Source organism: Tinamus guttatus, unplaced genomic scaffold (assembly GCF_059628265.1).
Source record: "Tinamus guttatus ecotype Peru unplaced genomic scaffold, ASM5962826v1 Tinamus_guttatus_pri_ptg000133l, whole genome shotgun sequence".
Lineage (NCBI taxonomy): Eukaryota > Metazoa > Chordata > Aves > Tinamiformes > Tinamidae > Tinamus > Tinamus guttatus.
This window is the reverse complement of record NW_028288667.1, coordinates 2,924,971-2,945,452: the sequence shown is the minus strand read 5'-3', so window position 1 is coordinate 2,945,452 and position 20,482 is coordinate 2,924,971. Positions and strand designations below refer to the sequence as shown.

The 20,482-nt window shown below is 46.0% G+C and overlaps 1 protein-coding gene across 1 annotated transcript; it reads right to left on the bottom strand.

The window, feature by feature from the left end:
* Positions 1-534: 534 nt before the first annotated feature.
* LOC104580280 (histamine N-methyltransferase) lies at positions 535-10,735 on the bottom strand. Its single transcript, XM_010227760.2, has 6 exons — positions 10,611-10,735; positions 9,837-9,889; positions 7,445-7,552; positions 3,816-3,946; positions 3,222-3,315; positions 535-898 (listed from the first exon to the last, which is right to left on the bottom strand). Exons 1-6 carry the CDS (start codon positions 10,733-10,735, stop codon positions 543-545), a joined length of 867 nt encoding a protein of 288 aa, XP_010226062.2. The 3' UTR covers positions 535-542.
* Between the last annotated feature and the right edge of the window lie 9,747 nt (positions 10,736-20,482).

The following is a 20,482-nucleotide window of genomic DNA, read 5'->3' as shown; positions in this document are numbered from 1 at the left end:
CTTTTCAGTGGTGGCCACTGACAGAACTAGAGGAAACGGCCAGAAACTGAAGCACCAAAAGTTCCACAGGAACTTAAGGAAAAATTTCTTAACAGTGAGGGTGACAGAGCACTGGAACAGGCTGCCCAGAGAGGTTGTGGAGTCTCCTTCTCTGGAGATCTTCAAAACCCGCTTGGACGCAGTCCTGTGCCACGTGCTCTAGGTGACCCTGCGTGTGCAGGGGGGTTGGACTAGATGATCTCTAGAGGTCCCTTCCAACCCTAAGCATTCTATGATTCTAAGATTTACTGTTTCCTAAATTCTGCATGCACAGATAAGTGCAGAATTAATAATGTAATAAAGCTCACTTAAAACAGCAGACATTAATACTGATTTCTTAATCAAAAAGGAAGATGTACCTCCAAAGGTATTTACCAACCCTGAAGTAAACTAGACCATTGATAAGGCAAGAAAATTTCTGATTTCTGCAAGCAGTTTGTGCCTGACTTAGCTTTCGGATGAAGAAAAGAGATAAAATTAAATTCATGGCTCTAAAATTAAATTCATGGCTCTATCACTATCGCACTCAGATTGTTGTTAAAAAGCACCTTTCCATCTCTTTCTTGGCTGCATTCGGGCTTTCTTAATTCTTCTATTATTTGCTGTTTCAGTTCAGGCGGGGCAGTTTTGGAAAACTCATATGTTTCCGTCAAAAAATCCAACAACAGCTCCCCATCCATGCTCCCCTCTGTGAAACAGCTGGTTATGTCCATGTGGGACGGGAGCTCGTATTGCTGGTACTTCAGCCCTGCAGAGTCGAGGATCGCTTTGATGTCAGCAGAGGTAGCGTGACAGCAAAGATCAGTTAGAGGGAGTTGAGACCCATATTTCTTCCACAACGTTTCCCAGCCGCTGTTTCCTGATGGAAAAATGATAGGGAAAATGCTCAGGAATAAGGAAAAAAGCCTCTTTGAACACATTGCCAGTTATCTGTTTCTTAAGCGGCTGCAGTCCTTGCTAGGGACTGAATCTCCCCAGAGGTGGGACACACGTCATGGAGAAGGGGGCAAAGACCTGCCTTTCCAGCCCAAGGTTGAGTGTGATGGAGCAGAAGGACACACTTCCTTCTCCTGGAGTGTCACCAGCCCCTGCAGAGGCCAGGGTAGGTCATTGCATTCGTTCCTCATCCTGTCCAGTCCCAACACAATCCACATCTTCTCCATGCACTGCTGGAGGATACCCATCCATAGTTACTGACTACCTACTCAGTGGTATCTCCTGCATTTAGGTTGTTTCTCTAGGCTTCGGCTGCCAATTTGGAAGACCAAATCCTCTCTTCCTCTTCCAGCTAGATACCTGATGGTCAATCGGCATGTTGGCTTCACTGAGGTACTCATTGCCTTTCTGCTACCTGCAACTCTGGGCCATGAGATGGGAGGAAGATGAAGAGCTTTCCTCAGTCATCCCAGATAGTCCCACTCACCATGTGCACGGACTGCCTGTGTTGGATGATGCCAAGGGCGGTCACACGCGGCTGCCTCACAACATGGGACTCTGATTCAACATTGTTGTTCTAAACCACTTCTAAAAGGATGGCCCAAAATGACCAGGCAGGATGAAAACAGTTTCAAACCCAATGAGCAGTTCTTGGGGGTTATGACTATAAATTTCCCTAACTGCCAAAAACAGTTGCTCAGCAGTTCTGCAAATGGTTCATCTGCAAGCAGTTTTTTATAGGCAAATAAACAGCTTGGTGCTTAGGAGAGGGACCTCCACGTTGCCTTTTGCCAGGTGGAAACCAAATGCTGAGCGCTCATTGCAAGAGATGCGCTGGTGTCAGTGTTGTGTGACTCAGTGCCTTTCCTGAGCCCAGCAATTACGGACTACCTGAACGAAGCGCTATTATAACAGCTCTCGATAGGCTCAGCATATGGCACTGCTTTTGTTTTCAAGACAATGTAAACAGATTTTTTTTATGTGTTGGAAAAATCACCAGGTCATTCTTGCATCATTCCTGCATCATCCAGGTACGGAGCCATAGGAATTGCAGCTGGCTCTGACTGACCAAGTGCTCTGCTATTAATCCTGTTGCCAGATTAACTACTTTTTCATTAACACATCCTAATGTGTTTGTCTTGGCAATGACTTTTACCTTTTTCTTTTTTTTTTTTTAATGAGCTTTGTTCGGCTTGTCTGTCCCTTTTTGATGTGTGTCCCTTTCTGTATTCAAATTTAATGGATATCCAAAATAACCAAATGGCGGAGCTTCCATTATCTGTGTACTTGGGCTATCGGCAGCACCTGACACTAGGGTCTATGTTCCTGCAGCTGGAGAGCAAGAACCGTAATTCAAATCATTTAAAAAATAGATTTCTTGTAGTGAACTGACTGCAAACATGTTCAGACATTTTAGAAAAAAGTACTTGGTATAAATTCAGCTCAGAGAGATGTTGCTTCTCTGCAGACAAAACACAAACTTCATCAAATACTTTGTATTTTTATATATGTGCCCAATTTCAATATAAACTAAGCATAAACCTCTGAACAAATAACACTTACCATCCCTGGAAAAATTACCAGCTGTGACTGTCTGCTAAAATCCAAGGGCTTAAGGGAGGGAACTTAAAGGCTTTGCACATTAGTCCCATTAGGCCCTGCTACTGCAGTATCTTTTTACAAATCTTGCCCAGGGTGTTTAAGGCCCCAGTTTTTCCTGCTCCCATACCAGTCTGCTGCACTGACCGTGTGGCTCTGAAACAGCCTAAGAGTGGGGTTTTCCACATAAAAAGCTGCTAGTAAGGAAACGGGCAGTTTGAAAGGAGCCATATGCATGGCAACACTTGCTGCATGGCACGACTGAGCCCCAGCAAAGCCGTTTGCTCAATACCATGAGGTGCTGGGAGCTGCATAATACAGAGCCAGCTCTGGAAAGGCTTTCAGACGAAAGCTCATCTAAAAGGAAAGACTCTGGAAAGGCTCGTTCAGACGATCGAGCTTTAGCACAGGCGAAGGGACTTCCTGCAAGCGCCATAGTGGGAGGAGGCCGCTCCGCACATTTAAAGGGGCTTACATGAAGAGACACCACTTTTGCCCAGTCAGTTCACACAACTTCCTTCTACAATGAGTAACTTGGGCTATTTTAGATAAAAATTAATGTCTCCTTATAGCTGGCCTGTGTTAAAATGACATGTGCTTACGGGAATCCCCAAAATCACCAGACTGAGTGGAACACATGGCCTTACCTGACACCAGGATGATGAGGAGCTTCGCCTGCTTCTCCAGGAGCTGGTGGAAATACCGGATGGTGGCGGGGATATCCTTCACGTAGTACAGCATCTGCAAAGAGCAGACACTTGCAAATACATGATCATGGGCAGTCATTTTCCTGAGAACAGTATGGAAAGCCAGGGGAGACCACGGCTGCAGGGTGGCCATGCAACCATGGGCCATACGTGGTCTACAGAGCAAGCTCACATTCCCTTCTCAACCTGAGGTGAAAAAATATGCCGCTTAGATGAGAGGAAAAGGCCTGTAATGGCTTCAGTAAACTTAGCGACATAAAGGCAATTTCACAGAGAGGATGAGGAGCTTCAAGAACACCAGCTAAAATGGATTTTTAGTTGACTGCCACCCACAGCCTGGTTAATAGGACTACTGTGCTCAATGCTGCTTTGCAGGAACTCATCTTTCATTTTTGCACTTCACTTGTGCTTAAGTGCTTTAAATTACAGGGAAATAAACTCACCTTTCTTCTCCTGGAAGTGGATAATGAGGTCACCTACTTCATGCATACTTTTAAGAGGCAGATCTTTGAGAACATTTACAGAGAATTTTACCTGAATCATATGAATGAAGTCCCATTTTTTAGAAGATTTTTCTGCATTCATTCGACTTTCATATTCATGAGCTGTCTCCTTGTGCCAGGTAAACTTTATGTTCTCGAGGTTTGATGTCTTTGCTACACGCTCTAAAATATGGGAGAAGACAGTGCACAGTTATCTCAATTGCAAATATGGGATCAGTTTCTATTCAGAATTGCAGTACATCCAAAAGTTACATTTAAGTAGGAAGTTTTGGTAGCATTTCAATACAGTCATGGAATATTTAAAATACTGAGCCTATATTTCAGGGGGCTATCCAGATCATTGCAGGATGAAGACTTAAAATGGTTTGATGATGCTTACATCAGGATTTGAGTTTGACAGTGAGTGTAAAATTCCCTGATTCCTTTGCATGATGAGGTGTCTGAGCCCAAGGCCTAGCTTATTGCAGCAGCAGACTGTAAGATCCATGGCCAAACAGCCTCCAGTTGCACATGTGCTTGGATCCTGGTTGCAGTTTTCTAGAAGAAAGGCTGTGGTAGTGATGGTGATCTAAGGGTTTCCTACCACTCTCTGGCACCCGATCGCCTCATTCTTCCTGGGGCTACCATGTAAGCCACATCATTGCAAATGAACCCAGCTGATTATCTCGCAAGGGGATTATTAAAAAGCTGGTGGAGTCAATGGTGTGTTCCCATAAAGAGCTGCAGAGGTGACCAGAGGGGGTGGCATTCTGCAGCTGGGTGCACAAGGACCAGCTGGTAGCAGGCCTCAGCTGGGTGGCAGGCTGATGTCCCCATTTCTGCCCTTACTCAGGCTTCTTCGGTCCTTGCCACCTTAAAAAAGGAAAGGAAAGTAAATGCTTCTCTGTGGCTGGCTCAAGCTGCATGAAAACATGTGGACCATGATAAACACTAATGAGACCACGAGAGGCTCATCTCATGCTAAGTGGCAGAAGGGGTTGATGGCCTCTTTGCCTAGGACTTGCCAAAGCAACACAGGCCGCTGTGCAAAATCCAGCTCAGCCACGGCAATGGGATTCCCGTAGATGGACAGAATAAATACGAGAGCTGCAGTGTGGGCCAACAGGGCTGTTTTGGAGAGAAGCATGTTCAGAAACCAGAGAAGGGCAGAAAGAGCAAATAACTTGTCCTTGGGAAGCTGGAGGAGAAGAGAAGCTTCACATGGTGAGTCCAGACCCTATCCCTTGACACTGGTTCCTACTGTGCTCAGTCAAGTGAGATTCTTCAAATCTCTGCAGTTTTGGCCAACCACTTCAGGTAAAAGGGATAATAGTGTGAACAGACTGAAGGCTGTTACAGAGCAGGGGACACGGCATGTGTTCAGACATCAGCACAAGGCACGTCCAGTGACTGAGCGCAAGGAAACGGAAAGATGGAGAAGAGGATTTCAAGAATCAGCTAAACTGAGGGTCCTAATTCATCACTGCAGTTCTTTGCTTTTATGGGAGTGAAAGTGAGGGATAGTTTCTTATTTAAGGGGATGCTGGCATGCTAATGTCCATCTGCTGGCATATGGAGCTCCTCTCAACGCACTCTTGCTCTCCGCTCAGGATTGCTCCAGGACAGAGCTAGCCCTGATGTGATTCTTTTGCTTCAGTGGAGTTACATAAATTTAAAACTTAAATGGCCCAAAGGCAGACTGAGCCTTAGCTACCGAACACATGTTCAGAACGTGGTTTGCTGAGAACAGTGCTTTTATATCACTAATCAAAATGTTTCCTCTGCTTAGGCTCTGATTATGATATATCCCTGCAGGATAGATGAGGAATAGCCCCTCAGAACTTATCTCCTTTCTTTAGCAGCTGGAAATGGGCTACCATTTCTGGCTGCTGCTGCTGTTACTCTATTCACTTCCATTTATCAGTCGCCGGCCCCTGTGCTTGCAGTTCAGATTTAATTGCTATTTTAAACTCCAGCTTCATTCACCAGCAGATCATATCATTGCCACAAATAATCTGGTGCAATCTGGTTTCATCTAATTGCTAAACAGTCTGCAAAGAGGCGCCAGGAGGAGAACCGAATTGCTCACCAGTGTGGGCTTTTGAAGCTGAAATTTCAAAAGGGCAGATTCATCGCAGCTGTGAGAAGCTGCTGCCCAAAGAGTCGTCAGAACCCAAAACATCTCACTTCAAGAAAAGTTCTTCTTAATTTTTTTCTCTCTTCCCAGCAGACTTTTTGCCTGGAACAAAAGCTCTTCTTGTGGCCTTGGTTTGCGATGCAATTTGACCAAAGGCGATTGAGTTGTGTCATGCATCAGCTGCAGAGCTGAAATGCAAGCCATGGCCATCAAGGTGACCAGGATTCAGAGAAATTCATAGCTTGGGCACAGGACATATTTGAGGAGAGGCTTTCATATGAGACATCCTAAGAGAAAGCTCTGATCATCATCCCGGCAAAATCCCAGAAAAACAAAACGCTTTACTCGTAAGTTTGGCTTACCCCTTCCAAGGAGAAAATAGCTGGTTGGGCAGAAAATGTAACTACTGAGTCCTCAGAGGCAGAGATAATATTTCCAATTCTCCCAGGGAAATCTTGGGGCTCAGAAACCTAATTAATGATACCTACTGGGGACATGATTAATTACCAAATAAGAAAGTTTAAAGAAGGAAATTTAGATGAATATTTCATCTTTATTTTAGCATAAAACTTTGAATAAGGACCACATTTTACACTTCCTCTAACTTTCTACTGGGAAAAAAAAAATGACCAAATGGGCAATCCACTGGGAGATGCCAGCAGAAACACAGGCCCATATAGCACAGACAAGATGGAAAAGGTGTATAAACGTGCCTGAGCTGCCTAATGAACCAACAGGGCATTTTCCTCAAGCAGACACCTCTATAAAAGTTGTATATATGTATATTTATACATGCATGTTAAACCAATAATAAACCAATGAAGTTTGGTTTCATTGGGAAAAACTCAACTGGTATAGATATTATTTAACTGAGATAGATATTACTTAATGCTCAATTTGTGAGTCAACTTGACCAAGGCACCAATGGTGACTTCCACTGCTCCTTGGAAAATCCTATGATTTTCTTAACAAGCACTGTTCAGTGTGACAGTGAGGGTCACTTATGTAGTATTTGGAAAAGATTTTTAAAATACTTAAGTGAAAGGGAAACCCCAAAATTGCAAATTTCCTAAAGTTGCTTCAGAATCCTGGTTCAGGGCAAACCAAAGGAGAAGAATTCTCTCTGCAGTGCAGAGATTTTACTTTATTACCATACAATCACACACTGGGTCCCACCTTGCTTATCTTTCAAAAGCTAACCACACAGCAACTGAGAGTGGCATGACAGCACATGATGAGACACACTCCTCTGCCTAGGCTTGCAGTCAAACCATATCTTGCACATTTGGACATTAAATCTGCCTACTCCCAAGTGTTCCCATGCTGAGGTCTTTGCAGGGTAAGGGACTACAAGTTTAATGAGAATGTGAATATTGCTCAGAAGGCAGTGACAGCAAAAAAGGATAAGATACAAAGAACCTTTTTAACTTTTAAGAGCAAATTCAGACAGGAAAGTCTTTGAATGGGAGGCCATCCAGAATTCAACTCTTTTCAATGTGATTAACACATGCAATGTAAAAGTAACATAGCTGACGTAGAAATACCTTTGTAGCTGAAGATTTGCTCAGCATTTGGGTCTATCACCTCATTGTTGATGGTGACTCCTGGGTACCTGGCTTGCACTTTTGAGAGCATCAACAGGTCAATCTCACCTGGAGAAAAAAGGCAACATCAGGCACAAGAGCAAAGCAAAGAGTGCACAGGTCCCCAGCAGCAGGTCCCAGGACTAATGCCCACCACTTACGTACAGCAAATGAATCATGAGGGCAAAGGAGTTGTAAATGGTTTGTATTCTTGGATTGCCTGGACCCTTCTGTTAAGGCTATATTTGTAGCATTTGAGAAAATAAATATCCGTCCCAGAAATCTTCCTTCCTCCTTTCTGGTTATCAGCTAGCTATGGTCAGTGCTACCCCGTGAATTTATATTCTCTGGACATGGCCTAATCTCTTGGGTTACACATACAATTCATGGCCATCTAAATTCATATTTATATATAACATACCTCACAATAGACAGTATTTTCCACCTGTTTCTCTCCACTTACCGTCAGAAAGCATGGGGAGATGATGCTTCTTGCCCACCAGCCCATGGACAATATCTGTGAGGCTTCACCAGCTTCCTTGAGGCTCACTTTTACTCCGTGTATGTGAATAGGGATGAGGAGTTGATGATGGTTAGAGGACCCCACTGGGGTGAGGAAACATCACTATAGTGTTTGGGCTCGTCTTCTTCCCCTCATGATCCTCACTGCACCTGGACTCCCACTAGCCCGAGTTATCTCCACTTTAAGGAGATTTCGTGTCCTAAAAGACTCTAGATCTAATACTAGAGACTAAAGCCATCGTGTAAGTGCTGTTTGATATAACAAGGTCTCTGCCTTCTTATGACCCTACCTGGGCCACCACAGCTTGAAAGCCCAAGGGCATCTCCTCTTCCTAACATCTCTGCGCCAAGAGGCCCTAAGCATGAAACATGAATAGTGAGGGCAAGTCTGATCTCTTCAGACTCAAGTGTCCTTCTGAAGGCCACTGGTTAGACCACAGTTTTCACAGCAGCTGTCTAAGCAAGCTCTTTCAAGGAAGGGAAACTGCATTTCTGAGGTAACATAAATAGCTGGGGTTTTGCTATCACTAAGGTCTTGCGTTTCATTGGAAATGGAACAGGCTTCCATAGTGGAATCTGGAAATATGGAATTTTTAATGAACTACTACACTATTTTTGTTTTTCTTTTTCATTTTCTTTTCTTTTATTTTTTAACCAACTTTCTGTAAAATGATTATTCCTTTGAAAAGGCAGTGCATGTCCCGATTAAAAAAAAACAATTGAATTTCCATTCACTTCCATATGCTGATACATTAATATATTTCATTCCCCGCTCCTGTGGCCAAACCACACTTTTATTGTTTTTAACCAAAAAAACAAAAATAAAACTTTGATTCATAATTTAATCCACAGCCTTAATTGACTTCAGATAGCTCTTTTATATGCAAACAAGTGTCCTGAGGCATTTTACAGTCAAATCCGTGGCAGCTTGCATTATCAACAATTTGGCAATTAGGCTATTGGAATTATTTAAACTCTCCAACACAATTACCTTTTAAAGGCTACCACTATGTTCACCATTAAGTTTCTAATTAAACATTTTACGTAACGGGATAGTTTATAGCACAGTTGCTACTTTATAGCAGCGTTGATGGCTTTAATGGCTTTTAAAGGTGCAGAAAGCGGCGCGCCGGAGCGTGAAGTTAATCAGGCGCAGGCTGGCGGCGCAGGCAGCCTCCTTGCACGGGCTGGGTGATGGGACACGAACGCGGCAGTGGATGGTTAGCTCCTGCTGCTGGAGAAAGTGCAGAAGAGGTGGACGAGAGAGAAGGCGGCTCTGTCCTTCGATGCTGCCACTCAGCACATGGTGGGAGCCTTATTGTGCCCCCCAAAAAGCTTAGGGTTCCCAACTTGAACACGAAAATTTGGGGAAAATTTGCCCTCGTCACCCGCCACGTCCTTGGAGCCGTGGCTCTCCAAGGTTGGGAGCAGCTCCAGATAAACCTGATGGACCTGTGTGGTCCTTCATGTTCTCCAAGACAAGGAGGAGCTGTTGTGGGTTTTTTTTTTCTTATTTCCATGGCAAAATGAGTTTTGTCACTATACTGATCCAACACCCAATCCAAGTTGATCCAATACTCTAAGCTGGAGCATCTCTGCTTAGAGAGTTAAATACCTCACTCATAGAGTTCAGTGTTCCTGTTAAAAACAACATATTTTTTTTTCTAGCAGAAGAATGGTTTCCCTGATTGGAAGGAAATTCTACTTGTTCAGGAAATACTGGAGCTGACTCTTCAGAAAAGGTACATCTGGCACCCCAATCCTTTCCTTTGCAGTCCTCTACTCTTTGAAAAGAGATAAAAGTGTATCGAGTGTGAAGGTCATAACGTACCTGCACCACCACCAATGCTTAGAATATTGATTGTAGATTTCCCATTTCCGATACTGCAAAATATTATTTATAAATTTTAGGACAAGGTTACATGCCATTGCACAAAGCAGCAGAGATTCTATGGAGATTAAGGCCAGTGGGACAAAAATCAAATGCCCTGGGTATATGCGGGTGCAGGTCTGTGCCTACGAGCCAGGAGGCAGGAGCAGATGCAGAACGCGGCTTTTCAGGGGTCTCTGATCCCAGGTTTGGTTTGGGCAGCTCATCAAGGGGATCAGCTCTCACTGATCTCCTCGATGCATGGATCTCCACGTGCACAGATATAGAGCTGCTTTGTTGTGTGCATTGCTGCATTTGACCTGGTTTAAACTTTAAACCATGGTGAATTGCTAGTCCTTATAGCCGAGGTGATGGCAGCGAGCAAAGTGCAGCAGGGGAAGGCACCTTGGCAGCGTCAGGAGAAAAGCAAGCGCTCAAGCAAAAGACAAGCAGCCACGGCCACAAGCTGTCACAAGGGAAATCCAACTGGATTTAAGGAAAATATTCCTCACCACGAGGGCAGCCAAGCCCTTGAGCAGGAGCCCAGTGAGGCTGTACCACCTCCGTCCTTGGAGACATTCAGAACTCAACCACATGCACTGCAGCGTGGCCCCTCATTTGCCTCCAAAACTTTCCAAAACTTTGTGAGAAAAGTTGCCGCTGTCTCCACAGTGCCCCAGGCGCCCGCTGTCCGCGCCGCCTACCAAGCCGAGCTTGGCTTTCCTGGGCTGTTACCTGGAGATGAGGCCAGGCAGCTGCTTCTCGACGAACTCCCGTATGCACTGGTGCTCCGTGGAGCTCTTGAGGAAGACGCGGAAGGACTGGACGTATCTGCTGTGGTTGGAAATCAGGCTCCTCATGGTGGGCGCTGCAGTGGGATCGCAGGAGAAGAGGGCTGCTCCGCTTTCCCCTTCTTGCCGCTGTCAGCCCTGGCAAGGAAATAGCAAGTAACAGGCGGAGAAGGGTTAAAGGTTTCGAGCATCTCATAGATGACGTGCCCACAAGAAAGTGTTGCACAACTCCTGAGAGACGCCAATGCCGAGGCTGGAGCCGCAGGGAGCAGCACGTCATCCTTTTAACTGTGATGGCTCAGGGCTCTGTGCAAATCCAGGAAAGGATCCTGAGATGGTCCTTAAGCAAAAGGAAGTCGCCCCATGTCCTGAAAGCATGGAGGGACATGGAGAGATGTGGAGGGACGTGGTCTGCAGGAGAAGGCAGCGCAGTGCTCCCCTCCTGGTGTCACCCCTGGTTTTCAGCCTTTTCATGTTCCTAAAGGGGGTTCTGATGGCAGGGTGAAAACAGCAAAACCCTTACAAATGCACTCTTTATTTTGCCCTTTTTTTTTTTTTTTTTAATCCTGAAGATAATGGTATGAATCCCGTGGGCAAAGCTGTTAATTCACAAAAGCCACGCAAATGACTGGAGCGGGTGTAGTTTTAATAGTTTTAAGCCTGGTTTGCACTTAGGGAAAAGACAGCAGGAGAGGCAACACATGACATGGAAATATCAGCCAACTTTCATCAGGAAGAGCTGCTTCAGCAGCCAAGGCACAGCTGCAGACATTCACTGTAGGTTTGAGTCAATTTTTGGTAGAAAAAAATAAAATTCTTTTTAGCAAGTACATATCCCATGACACAGAGGAAAGGTACTGGGGAAGGGGATCCTCTGATCTTTTCCTGATCCTTTGGAGGATCCTCCAGAGGATCTTCTGTCCTCCAGAGCCCTTCCAGTCCCTCCCAGCCCAGAGCCACTTAATATTAAAAGCTTATTCTAGTCCACAAATCATGAGTGGGGGCACAAAATAGCAGCAGGCTCAACTTTGCAAGCGCATTTCCTCCCCCTAACAGTGGTTGCATCAAGGTCACGTTTTCCTTCCTGGTTTGCACGTAGTCATCCCTCTACTGAATATCCCGTCCTCAGGTGCTCCTTGGCCTCCTTGCACCTCCACTTTCCTCAGAGTCACTAAATGAATCCAAATTCATTTGGAGAAGGCTGGAGAAAGCGGCCAGCAGAGGTGGAGAGACGTCCTGGGAGCAGCCTAGCACGGGGAGCGTGCGGCTGCTTTAGCGAGCCTGGCTTCGTTAGATAAGAGCGGCAATGTCACCTGCGCCCCAGCAAGGGGGACGGACTAACTGCAGCTAAAGCAACTGTATTGCACGAGTGATCATCGCAGCACCTGTTTTTGTGCACCCAACGACATGTGCAGCTCATATGCACAGAAAAAAATATATATACATGTGTATATACATATACATACATACACACACATATATATATATGTTTGGAGCTGAGCAGTGCCGAGGCCTTACGACTGACATACAGATAACGCGTTCGGAAAAGCAAGTGCTACAGTATATGTTTACCCATTCCTCCACTCCCGCAGCACGCTGCTCTGCACGCGGATAAGGAGGCTTTGTCACTTGCCCTTAGAATATTTCACCACCTTTGATCTTCAAAAAACATTGGTTAATATGAGGAGATTTAGCTAATCGAGCTTTTTATGCAACTCCTTCCACTTCCTGTGATTTAATCTGCCTGTGCGCCGCGCTCGGCTTTCTCTAATAGGAACAGCTGAAATTCATTTTCATGTTAGGCGCAGTTCAAGGAATCTGACTCATTTATTTCATTACATTTTTGGCTGTTCAAATTTGTCTCATTTATTTCATTTTTCTGCTTGAACAGCAGCCAGTTAACTCTGAAGTGAGTAAAAAGCAGAAGGAAAAAAAAATTATTTCACTACTCAGGAGGGTATTTTTGCTTGGCAGTTCAAACTTTGGGATAAATAAGCTTGACCCGAGCACCCCCCCTGCCGTGCTAGTCTGCAGTATCATGCAGCCCTGGGAAGAGCAGAATTGGTGCTTTCAGAGCTCAGTTCTGTGCTCACGCGCCGATTACTTGAGCCACCCTTGGTTTACGTGTTATCCGAATTAAACCTGGTTTAAATGCACTGCAAAACTACTCAAAACGAGCTCCTAAGCAGGCAGGAGTGCGAGCGTGCCTGCTGCAGAGCCTCCCTTCCCGGAGACCTTCCCAAAATCTCCCGCAGCTAAAGGCGCTCCGTACTCACGTGGTGAGCCCGTGCCTGGCCGGACGCTCCCTGCGCCGCCCGCGTCCGCGCGCTCCTGTCCATCCCGATCCCACCCCCGGCCGTGCAAAGCTGGGACGTGCAAGCACTTAACCCTTGCTGGGAACACCCTTGCTGGGGACACCCTTGCCGGGGACACCCTTGCGGGGACACCCTTGTGGGGACACTCTTGCTGTGTCGTGCACCCGGCTGCACCCCTGGCTTTGCGGGAGCAATGGAATTGTGAGCTGCGAATCGCCTTCGGAGCGCAGATCCGCGCCGCAGCGCAGCCGGTTTATGGGGCTTAACCCCAGGTCAGGTTTACTCTCTTCCCGCCAGCACGATACGGGCCGAAACGAGACGTCACTTAACGTTGGAGGAATTATTTCTATGTCCTCTAATAACACACATGGATGTAAGCCAGGGCTGATAACAAGATTGCTGCGTTAAGGTGGCAAGAAAAAAAAGAAAAGAAAAAGAATAAAAATCTCATTTTGGAGCACAAGAGAAGTGTCGGCGTCAAGGAGCAGACAGGTTATTGCCCAAGCTCCTCCGAGGCTGCTTTTATTAAAATGGAAATTTCCAAGGCTGGGTGCGTGCCCACGACCGGGCAACCAGGCAGGCTCCGCTCAAGGATCCCACCAGCGACGTTGCCCTGCGCTTGGCTCCTCGCGCTGAGGCAGACCTGAAAATGTGCCTCCAGTTTAGTGTTGGAGGAAACTACTGCCATTTCTAGGAAGGGCTTTTCCCAAGGGACCAGGGGAGGGAATCAGCAGTGTTTTTCCTCCTAGGAAAGTTTCAGGGCTGCTCTTCCTGCAGACCCTGCTCAAAGATGAAGGAACTTTGCAAGGAGGAACTTGCAAATTATGGCTCCTGTTGGCTCCAAATTGAGTGCAATGTAATAAAAAAAATAGAAAAGAAAAAAAGCACTATCCATGCAAAGCTCTGCTACATTTTCACTTTAGTAATGTTTGAGAGCTTTGGGATGATCCAGGTACCTAGCACTGGTAAGTATTAGCAAGGAAGCAGTGTTTCCATGCTGATATTTCACTGTGAAATCTCACATTTGCAAGCTCTTTTACGGCACTGAGCTGTGAGCTCAGCTCTGAAACTAATATGTTTAAATTGTGGTGTAAAATCTAGTAGAAAGTAAAAAGTGTGGTCATTCCAAAAACCAGGAGAGAACTGTGGAGAGAACTAACCCAATCTGCTCATCCCAGGGACAGGGCTGGCGTAGCCGCAGTGGCCTTGTCACCTCCTGGCATCGCTGCTCGCATCCCTCCTCCTCCTCGTCCTCTTTCCAGTGACGGGTGTGTGGCTGCTCAATGAAAAACTATGAGCTGGTTGTGCTGCCAAAACCGTGTCCTGGTGGCAAGGTGCCCTGTGGCCGAGGGAGCTCAGACGCGGGGCTGCCGCTTGCAGCATGCTCCTCCTTGCCGAACGTTTTGATCTTTTCTTTTCTTCTTCTTCTTTTTTTTTTTTTTCCTTTCTTTTTCCTTCTACTTTTGACCTGTTTTCAGGCCTGAAAGAAGAGCAACTGAAGAGCAACAGCACGGCCAGACTTCTGCTTCCGTCCGTGCTCCAAACTGGAGGGAGGTCTGGGCCTGCAGGGCTCCCCTGGAGAAGTCCCTGCTCATCTGAGCATCCTTCCCTTGCAGGTGGCACCATTAGATGCCAGCCCTGGCTATCTGCTGCCAATTCTGTTTTCCTTGGCGAGGGAAGTTTTCAAGTACTAAAGGTGATTAAGTACGACTGAGTGCTACAGTTAAGATAAATGCCATGAGGCTGCTATGGGTTGGCTTCCTGGCTATGAGCCAAATAGGCAGTCCCACCAGGTGCCATCTTCTGTCCCAGGATGCATGTCTTACGGCATACGGATCGTGTGAGATGATAGTGTACATATATATAGGCTGGAACAGTAAGTTAATGTCCAAAACAGCAAGGGTGCTCCAGGCTGTAGAGCTAATGGTGGGAGCAGCACCCCTGTGTCTGATACTGCCAAAGCTGCTGCCCAGCCTCAGCATCCCATAAATGAAATAATTAGAAAAACTTTGTGGAAAAAAAAAAAGGATATTCTTTACTAGATCAGCTACATTGCAGCCCAAGTGAAGTCTTAGAAATACCAGAATATTCCTCATTCATGGCTTTATAGTGGTCTTAATGCCCTCCTGCCCTCCTTTTGCTGCACATTGGAAAGAGAAAGCAACTGTTCCCGTGCGTGGGAAATATGCCCTGGAAGCAGCTCCTGTATCTTGGATGCCTGTTGCATTTTCAAGCCCATGTGTCTCTGCAGAGCCGGATCCGGGCCCTCGGGCTCGTTTCCAACCCCTCCTACCCGCTTTTGGCTGAAGTGCCTTTGTTGGTGCAGGTATGTGCAACCCTTTGGCACCCTCCAGACACAAATACACCATTGACCTCCCTCGCCAGCGTTTTCCAACTGGCGTTTCTTCCTGGGGCTTAATTTAAGAATTTCAGTTTCAAATTACTCATGGAGATACTCCATAGAATTTATGACTTTTGGTGTGGGAACTGGGCACTGATTTCCTTCACTAATCCCGAGTGAAAAGCTTGGAGCATCCCACAATGGGATGTTCACAAAGCACCATTGACTCCAGTTCAAAAAAGTAAAGAAAAGGGGGGAAAAAAATGCTTCCACTAAGAAAGTTGCGTGGTTTGCAATGACTTTAGTTAGTTAGTTCCTATCTGTCCCCTCCATCCGGGCTGAGCAGTTTCCACGTGAGATATCTTCCTTCAAGCCTCATATCCCCCCGCCACAGCCTGGCACATCTGTGTGGGCCTCCTCAAGCCTCTCCTTTGTGTGCACTCAATATTGCAAGTTATTTCAACTCGCAGCTATTTCCCTGAATAAATAAGCGAAGGACCAGTTACTCGAAAAGTATCACAGTTTTATTAGAAAGCTACACTGAGGGCTTGTTATGTTGATTCCTATTCCCCTCTCATCCTCCCACAGACAAAGGCTCCTGAGTTTCTTTATATACATGTATTCACCCTTTTATTGAGCAGGAATCCTTTTTGCAATCTCTGCTCTTAAGCAGCACTCCCCTGTGGATCACAGTCATCTTGTTCTGCTCATTTTTGATTTTTGTCTCCACTCTGATAAGGAAAAAAAAAAAAAAAAGTGAAGTCAATGGAGACACAGGAAAAAGTGAGAAAAGGGGCTTCCCTGCCTCAGGTACCAGATCTTCCCACTCCTGATGACCCAGCTTGTAGGGCACAGTAAACCTTTCTCCTCCTTCCCTACAGACTGATTTTTACCCTGGGTAAAATTCATGATATTTCAGTCAAATCAATTATAACTGTCCTTACAATATAGTAATAAAAAAGCACATTTCTCCAGTGGAAATGTAATTCAAAATCTTCCAGTCTCTGTGAGGCCTGGAGGGAAGGGCTTTGGGCAACAGCTTTCCAATTAGGGAATACCCCAGAAGTTGTGCAAGGATAGGTATGATAGATGAAAATGGAAGGAAAACCAAAATGGCAAAATTTAGTAGTTATGTCACAGATAGCTGAAAAATACTACATCTTGCTGTTGTTAATGGATTTCACTAACTATGTGATTCACAGTCCAGAAGACAGAGACCTGATCCATGGGGATCAAAGCCCTGCTTCCCTGGTCTCCTGCTTCTCTGCATGCAGATGCAACATTGTCCATCTCTGCACCTTCAGAGGCAAATGCTGGCACACCCATAGTTGAACAAGTATGGATACAAGCAAAACCATCAAGACAAATGTTTTTTAATTATTATTATTTTAACTGGCAAGCAAGATGCCTTGATCTGTGCTGACATTCAGCAGTGTCTCGTGCTCAGATAGGGACTCCACACAGGACGCTACTTTGGGGTCTAGACTGGCATACACAACTTAACTGATATTAACCTATCAGTTAATAAGTTAAAGCAGAGCATGAAGGGTAAACAACCCTGATTTACAGTGTCTACAGAAAACTACACGGCATTTTCTCCATCATGTTACGAGCTACAACTTGACAGGAAGATCTGGTGCATTCATCATCAGTGAATCCTTCAGCTTCTTCCACACTCCTTCTCCACACTATTTCCTGCTCTCCAAAATGCAGTATAAGGCAAGTTCTCCTAGGTCTCTTTACCTCTGACAATATGTAGGTAGCAAGTTTTACAATAATGCATCTGATGCAGCTAAGCGCAAATTTTATCCCTCCCCTACCTAAAATTTCCACATAGAGCGGAGCACTACAGGCTGGAGAGGGCGAGTGCAAGTGAACATGGCTAGCACAGAAGAGAAAATAGTAGGGAAAATTTTAGGGAAATGTTTTATAAAAAGGAGCACCAGGACACAATTGCAACCCTTCCCCACAAGCTACAGTGCCTGGGACTAGGCTTGAACTGGTTAACATTGAGTCCAAACTCAGAATTCCCCAGAGCCGTTGAAATCACATCACCATCCCGCACTGCTCATGGGGCAGAGAGCAGCTCAGGCAAAAAGAGGAGGCTGCCAGGCTGGAAACTGGGAGGGTGTGACAGAAAAAAACAACCCAGACGTTTGTCCCGTCAGTTCGGACTTTGGCCAGCCCTTAGCCTTTCATGTGCTTTCTGTTGCTGTTGCTTTTCAGCAATTAGGAGAAAAGCCACATTTGCAGCACAAACAGCCCCCTGTGGGGTGAAACACTAAGTCAGGCAGAAATCAGCAGCAGCAGTTGGCAGCTTGGGAAGGTCTGGCTCTTCACCAGGTTGCACATCTTCTAAAGCTGGCCCTGGCCGCCGCGCCACGGTGCAAGGTCCATGCCGATCGCCTGCCCGGAGAGCTGGCCGCGCCACCAGCTCCCTGTTCCCAACTAATCCCTTCCCCTCTCCTTGCTCTGCTTCTCTCCTTCACTGTGAGTCCATTTTCACATGGAGAGGCAGGAGGTCCCGAGCTGTGAAAGGCATCTTGATAATTCACGTGGACCTTCAGCAGGGCTTGAATATCCAGTTGTGCCCTAGATGCCCTGATACCAGAGTTGGTCAGGCCCAGGGCCCCCACTCATGGCCCACTGCAGCTAAGATGAAGTTAAACTGCTGTCAACCTGCATTTATTTTGGAGCCATCACTATTTACAGGAGTAACTTTCATAGAGTTCCTCCAGGTCCAGATGTTAGATCCTTTTGTTAAGTTACAAGGCTCATTCTTACACGCTGCACCCAAAATCAAGAGTAAGCAAACCCAAGGCCCTGGTGCGGGTTTCCTAACCCAAGGTCCTACCTTGCAGGCTGCTGCTGGACCCCGTCTCCTGCCCGGACACCCTCCTCTGTGCCTGCAACACCCACTTGTGTGCCCACCTGGTCCTGCTGCCCACCAAGGCACAACACCCTCCTCCCCGAGGAAACGGCGGCAGCCTGGCCAGAAAGCAAGAATGCCATTTTGCAAAGCGTTTGTCCCGCTGTGGCTTAACGGGCTTTGTTTGACTTTTGTGCAAAAAATGAGGGAGCGTTCAGCAGAAAGAAATGCACGGCAGATAAGCATATAAACTAAGGATTAAGTCACCCACTGGGGAGATGAGAACCTTTACATTAACTCTCTGATTTATTCTAGGAATGGGGCTTCTGTTAATCACCTATTTTTTTGGTTCATTGGCCTAGTTGTATTTTGGGATGAATATACCATTTTGTCACATCAGAAATGGAACATTAATAGGAACGTAGTGTTAATTTGGAGGATGCTTGTATGCACTGAAAAGAAATAAATGATGCTATAATTAATGTTGAAAAATAATTCAGTCAAACCTTGGAAGATTTACAGAAGGCAGAAATGCAATGCAAATTTCCTTGCTTGAAATATTCATAAGTGATTTTGTGAGTCATTACAGCTACTCTGTAAACAATGTTTTAAGTAGCCAGTGCTTTGCTCTCCATTTCTTGCTCTTTCTCCTATGGATCACTAAGTTTTGTAGCCTTCTCCCTTACCTGCTAGGTCTGAGGGTCCAAACTCTGGCTGTGGTTCAAACCCAGCTCTCTCCATGCCGAAGGCAAGGCTTGGGATTTCACTTTGGGGACCACCACTAAGCATGCAGAGCATCCTTATTTACTGCAGCAAAATCCTCCTCTGGGCCAAACCCTACAGTAGGTGCTTGATGAATATCACCAGTTGCTATTGCAAGATACTGTTGCCCTAAAAGTGTTTTTCACGCAAACAGAGCAAGCTGCAAACCAGACCATGAAGCAAGTCCCACTTCTCCGATGCTTGCCGGTCAGGGAGGGCAGCAGCTCCTCTTAGAAGAGCATATAAAGTCTAGAGAACAAGAGCAACACATGGCCCTATGGGGCTACTGAGGACCTTGCAGCAGAGCTCAACAGCCCCAGCTGACCTGGAGATGCTCTTGCATTTTGTGAAGCGGTGACACCTTCGTGACGAGCAGTAAAGGGAGAGAAACACAGAGGAGCCTGTTGAAGGTCACCTCACTGATAGGACCAGCAGCAACCCCTGACTCCCACATCAGCTCTCCAGCTTCTGCAGAGACCTGCCTTTTCTAGGAGACACAAAGTCAACTGCAGGTCTTCGTTAAAGGGGAATTGCAGCCTAACGAGCTTTGTGTCAGCTCCTCACAGTGGCAAAAAGGATGTCCAGACACCCCAGGGCGGTAGGGAGCAAGTCTCTGCTGACTGCAGCAAGCCATGAGATCTTTTATAGCTTCACAGATCACGTTGGTCTCTTTTGGTGCACGGGTGGCCAAGGCTTTCACACGTTGTTTTAACTGCTCCATTTCTGCTTTTCTGACCAGAACATCCCCCACTGTGTTGAGGAGATCCAGCCTCTTCAAAGAACCCTCCACAAAGAAGGCACCAAGAACCCAGCACTTCTCCAGTGTATATACCGGCCCTAAAGGTGGCTTCTTGCAAAGTTTAGGGCCACCTTTTCCAAGACAGAAAATCTAACATTACGCAAACAAGGCATAAAAGCTGGAAGCTGAGTTTTCTTTGTTGCTGCTTTTGGCCTTGGTTTTATACTTTATTCTTTCTTTTATCAAGAGAAACAACCTGTCAGGCACCATAACACTGACCGCTTAATTTTCCTAAAGGTAACGGATAGAAAATGCCTAATTGCACATTTCCTTCTGTAACTTTTTAGCTTCCATGATGAAGCAGGAGACAGCATTATGGCATTTACGGGTATTGATTATTTAAACTAATGGACTGAGACTGATTGAATCCGTTTGCACCACGAGGGGTTTCTGCTTTGTTTTCCTTTTATGAGCTTAATAGGAAATACCTCCCAAACTCGGGGCAAAGAGGCCAGGTGAATTAGAGTGCACCCAATTCCTGGCTGCTCCAGCTGAGGCGGTGGTGGTGCCTGGAGGAGTTTCCTCATCCCTCAGTTGCTCTGCAGTGGGCAGCAGGAACAACCACCAGTGTGTGATATCGACTTCCTAGCTCTTTTACTGGAGTTTCCTATCATAGTAGCTGTGCCTGCAGTGGTGCTCTATGTCAATGAGGCCATAAGAGAAGTATCACCCAAGCATTCCAGATAAAGCTTGTGAGACAAAGGTAAGACCACCAGATATATCAGGATAC

Excerpts from the sequence above, each read along its gene's own strand:
- LOC104580280 (XM_010227760.2), bottom strand. The coding sequence starts at position 10,735 with ATGAGGAGCCTGATTTCCAACCACAGCAGATACGTCCAGTCCTTCCGC. Across the intron at positions 9,890-10,610 it reads CTGCCTGGCCTCATCTCCAG|TATCGGAAATGGGAAATCTA; the intron begins GTAACAGCCCAG and ends AATATTTTGCAG. Across the intron at positions 3,947-7,444 it reads GCAAATCTTCAGCTACAAAG|AGCGTGTAGCAAAGACATCA; the intron begins GTATTTCTACGT and ends CCCATATTTTAG.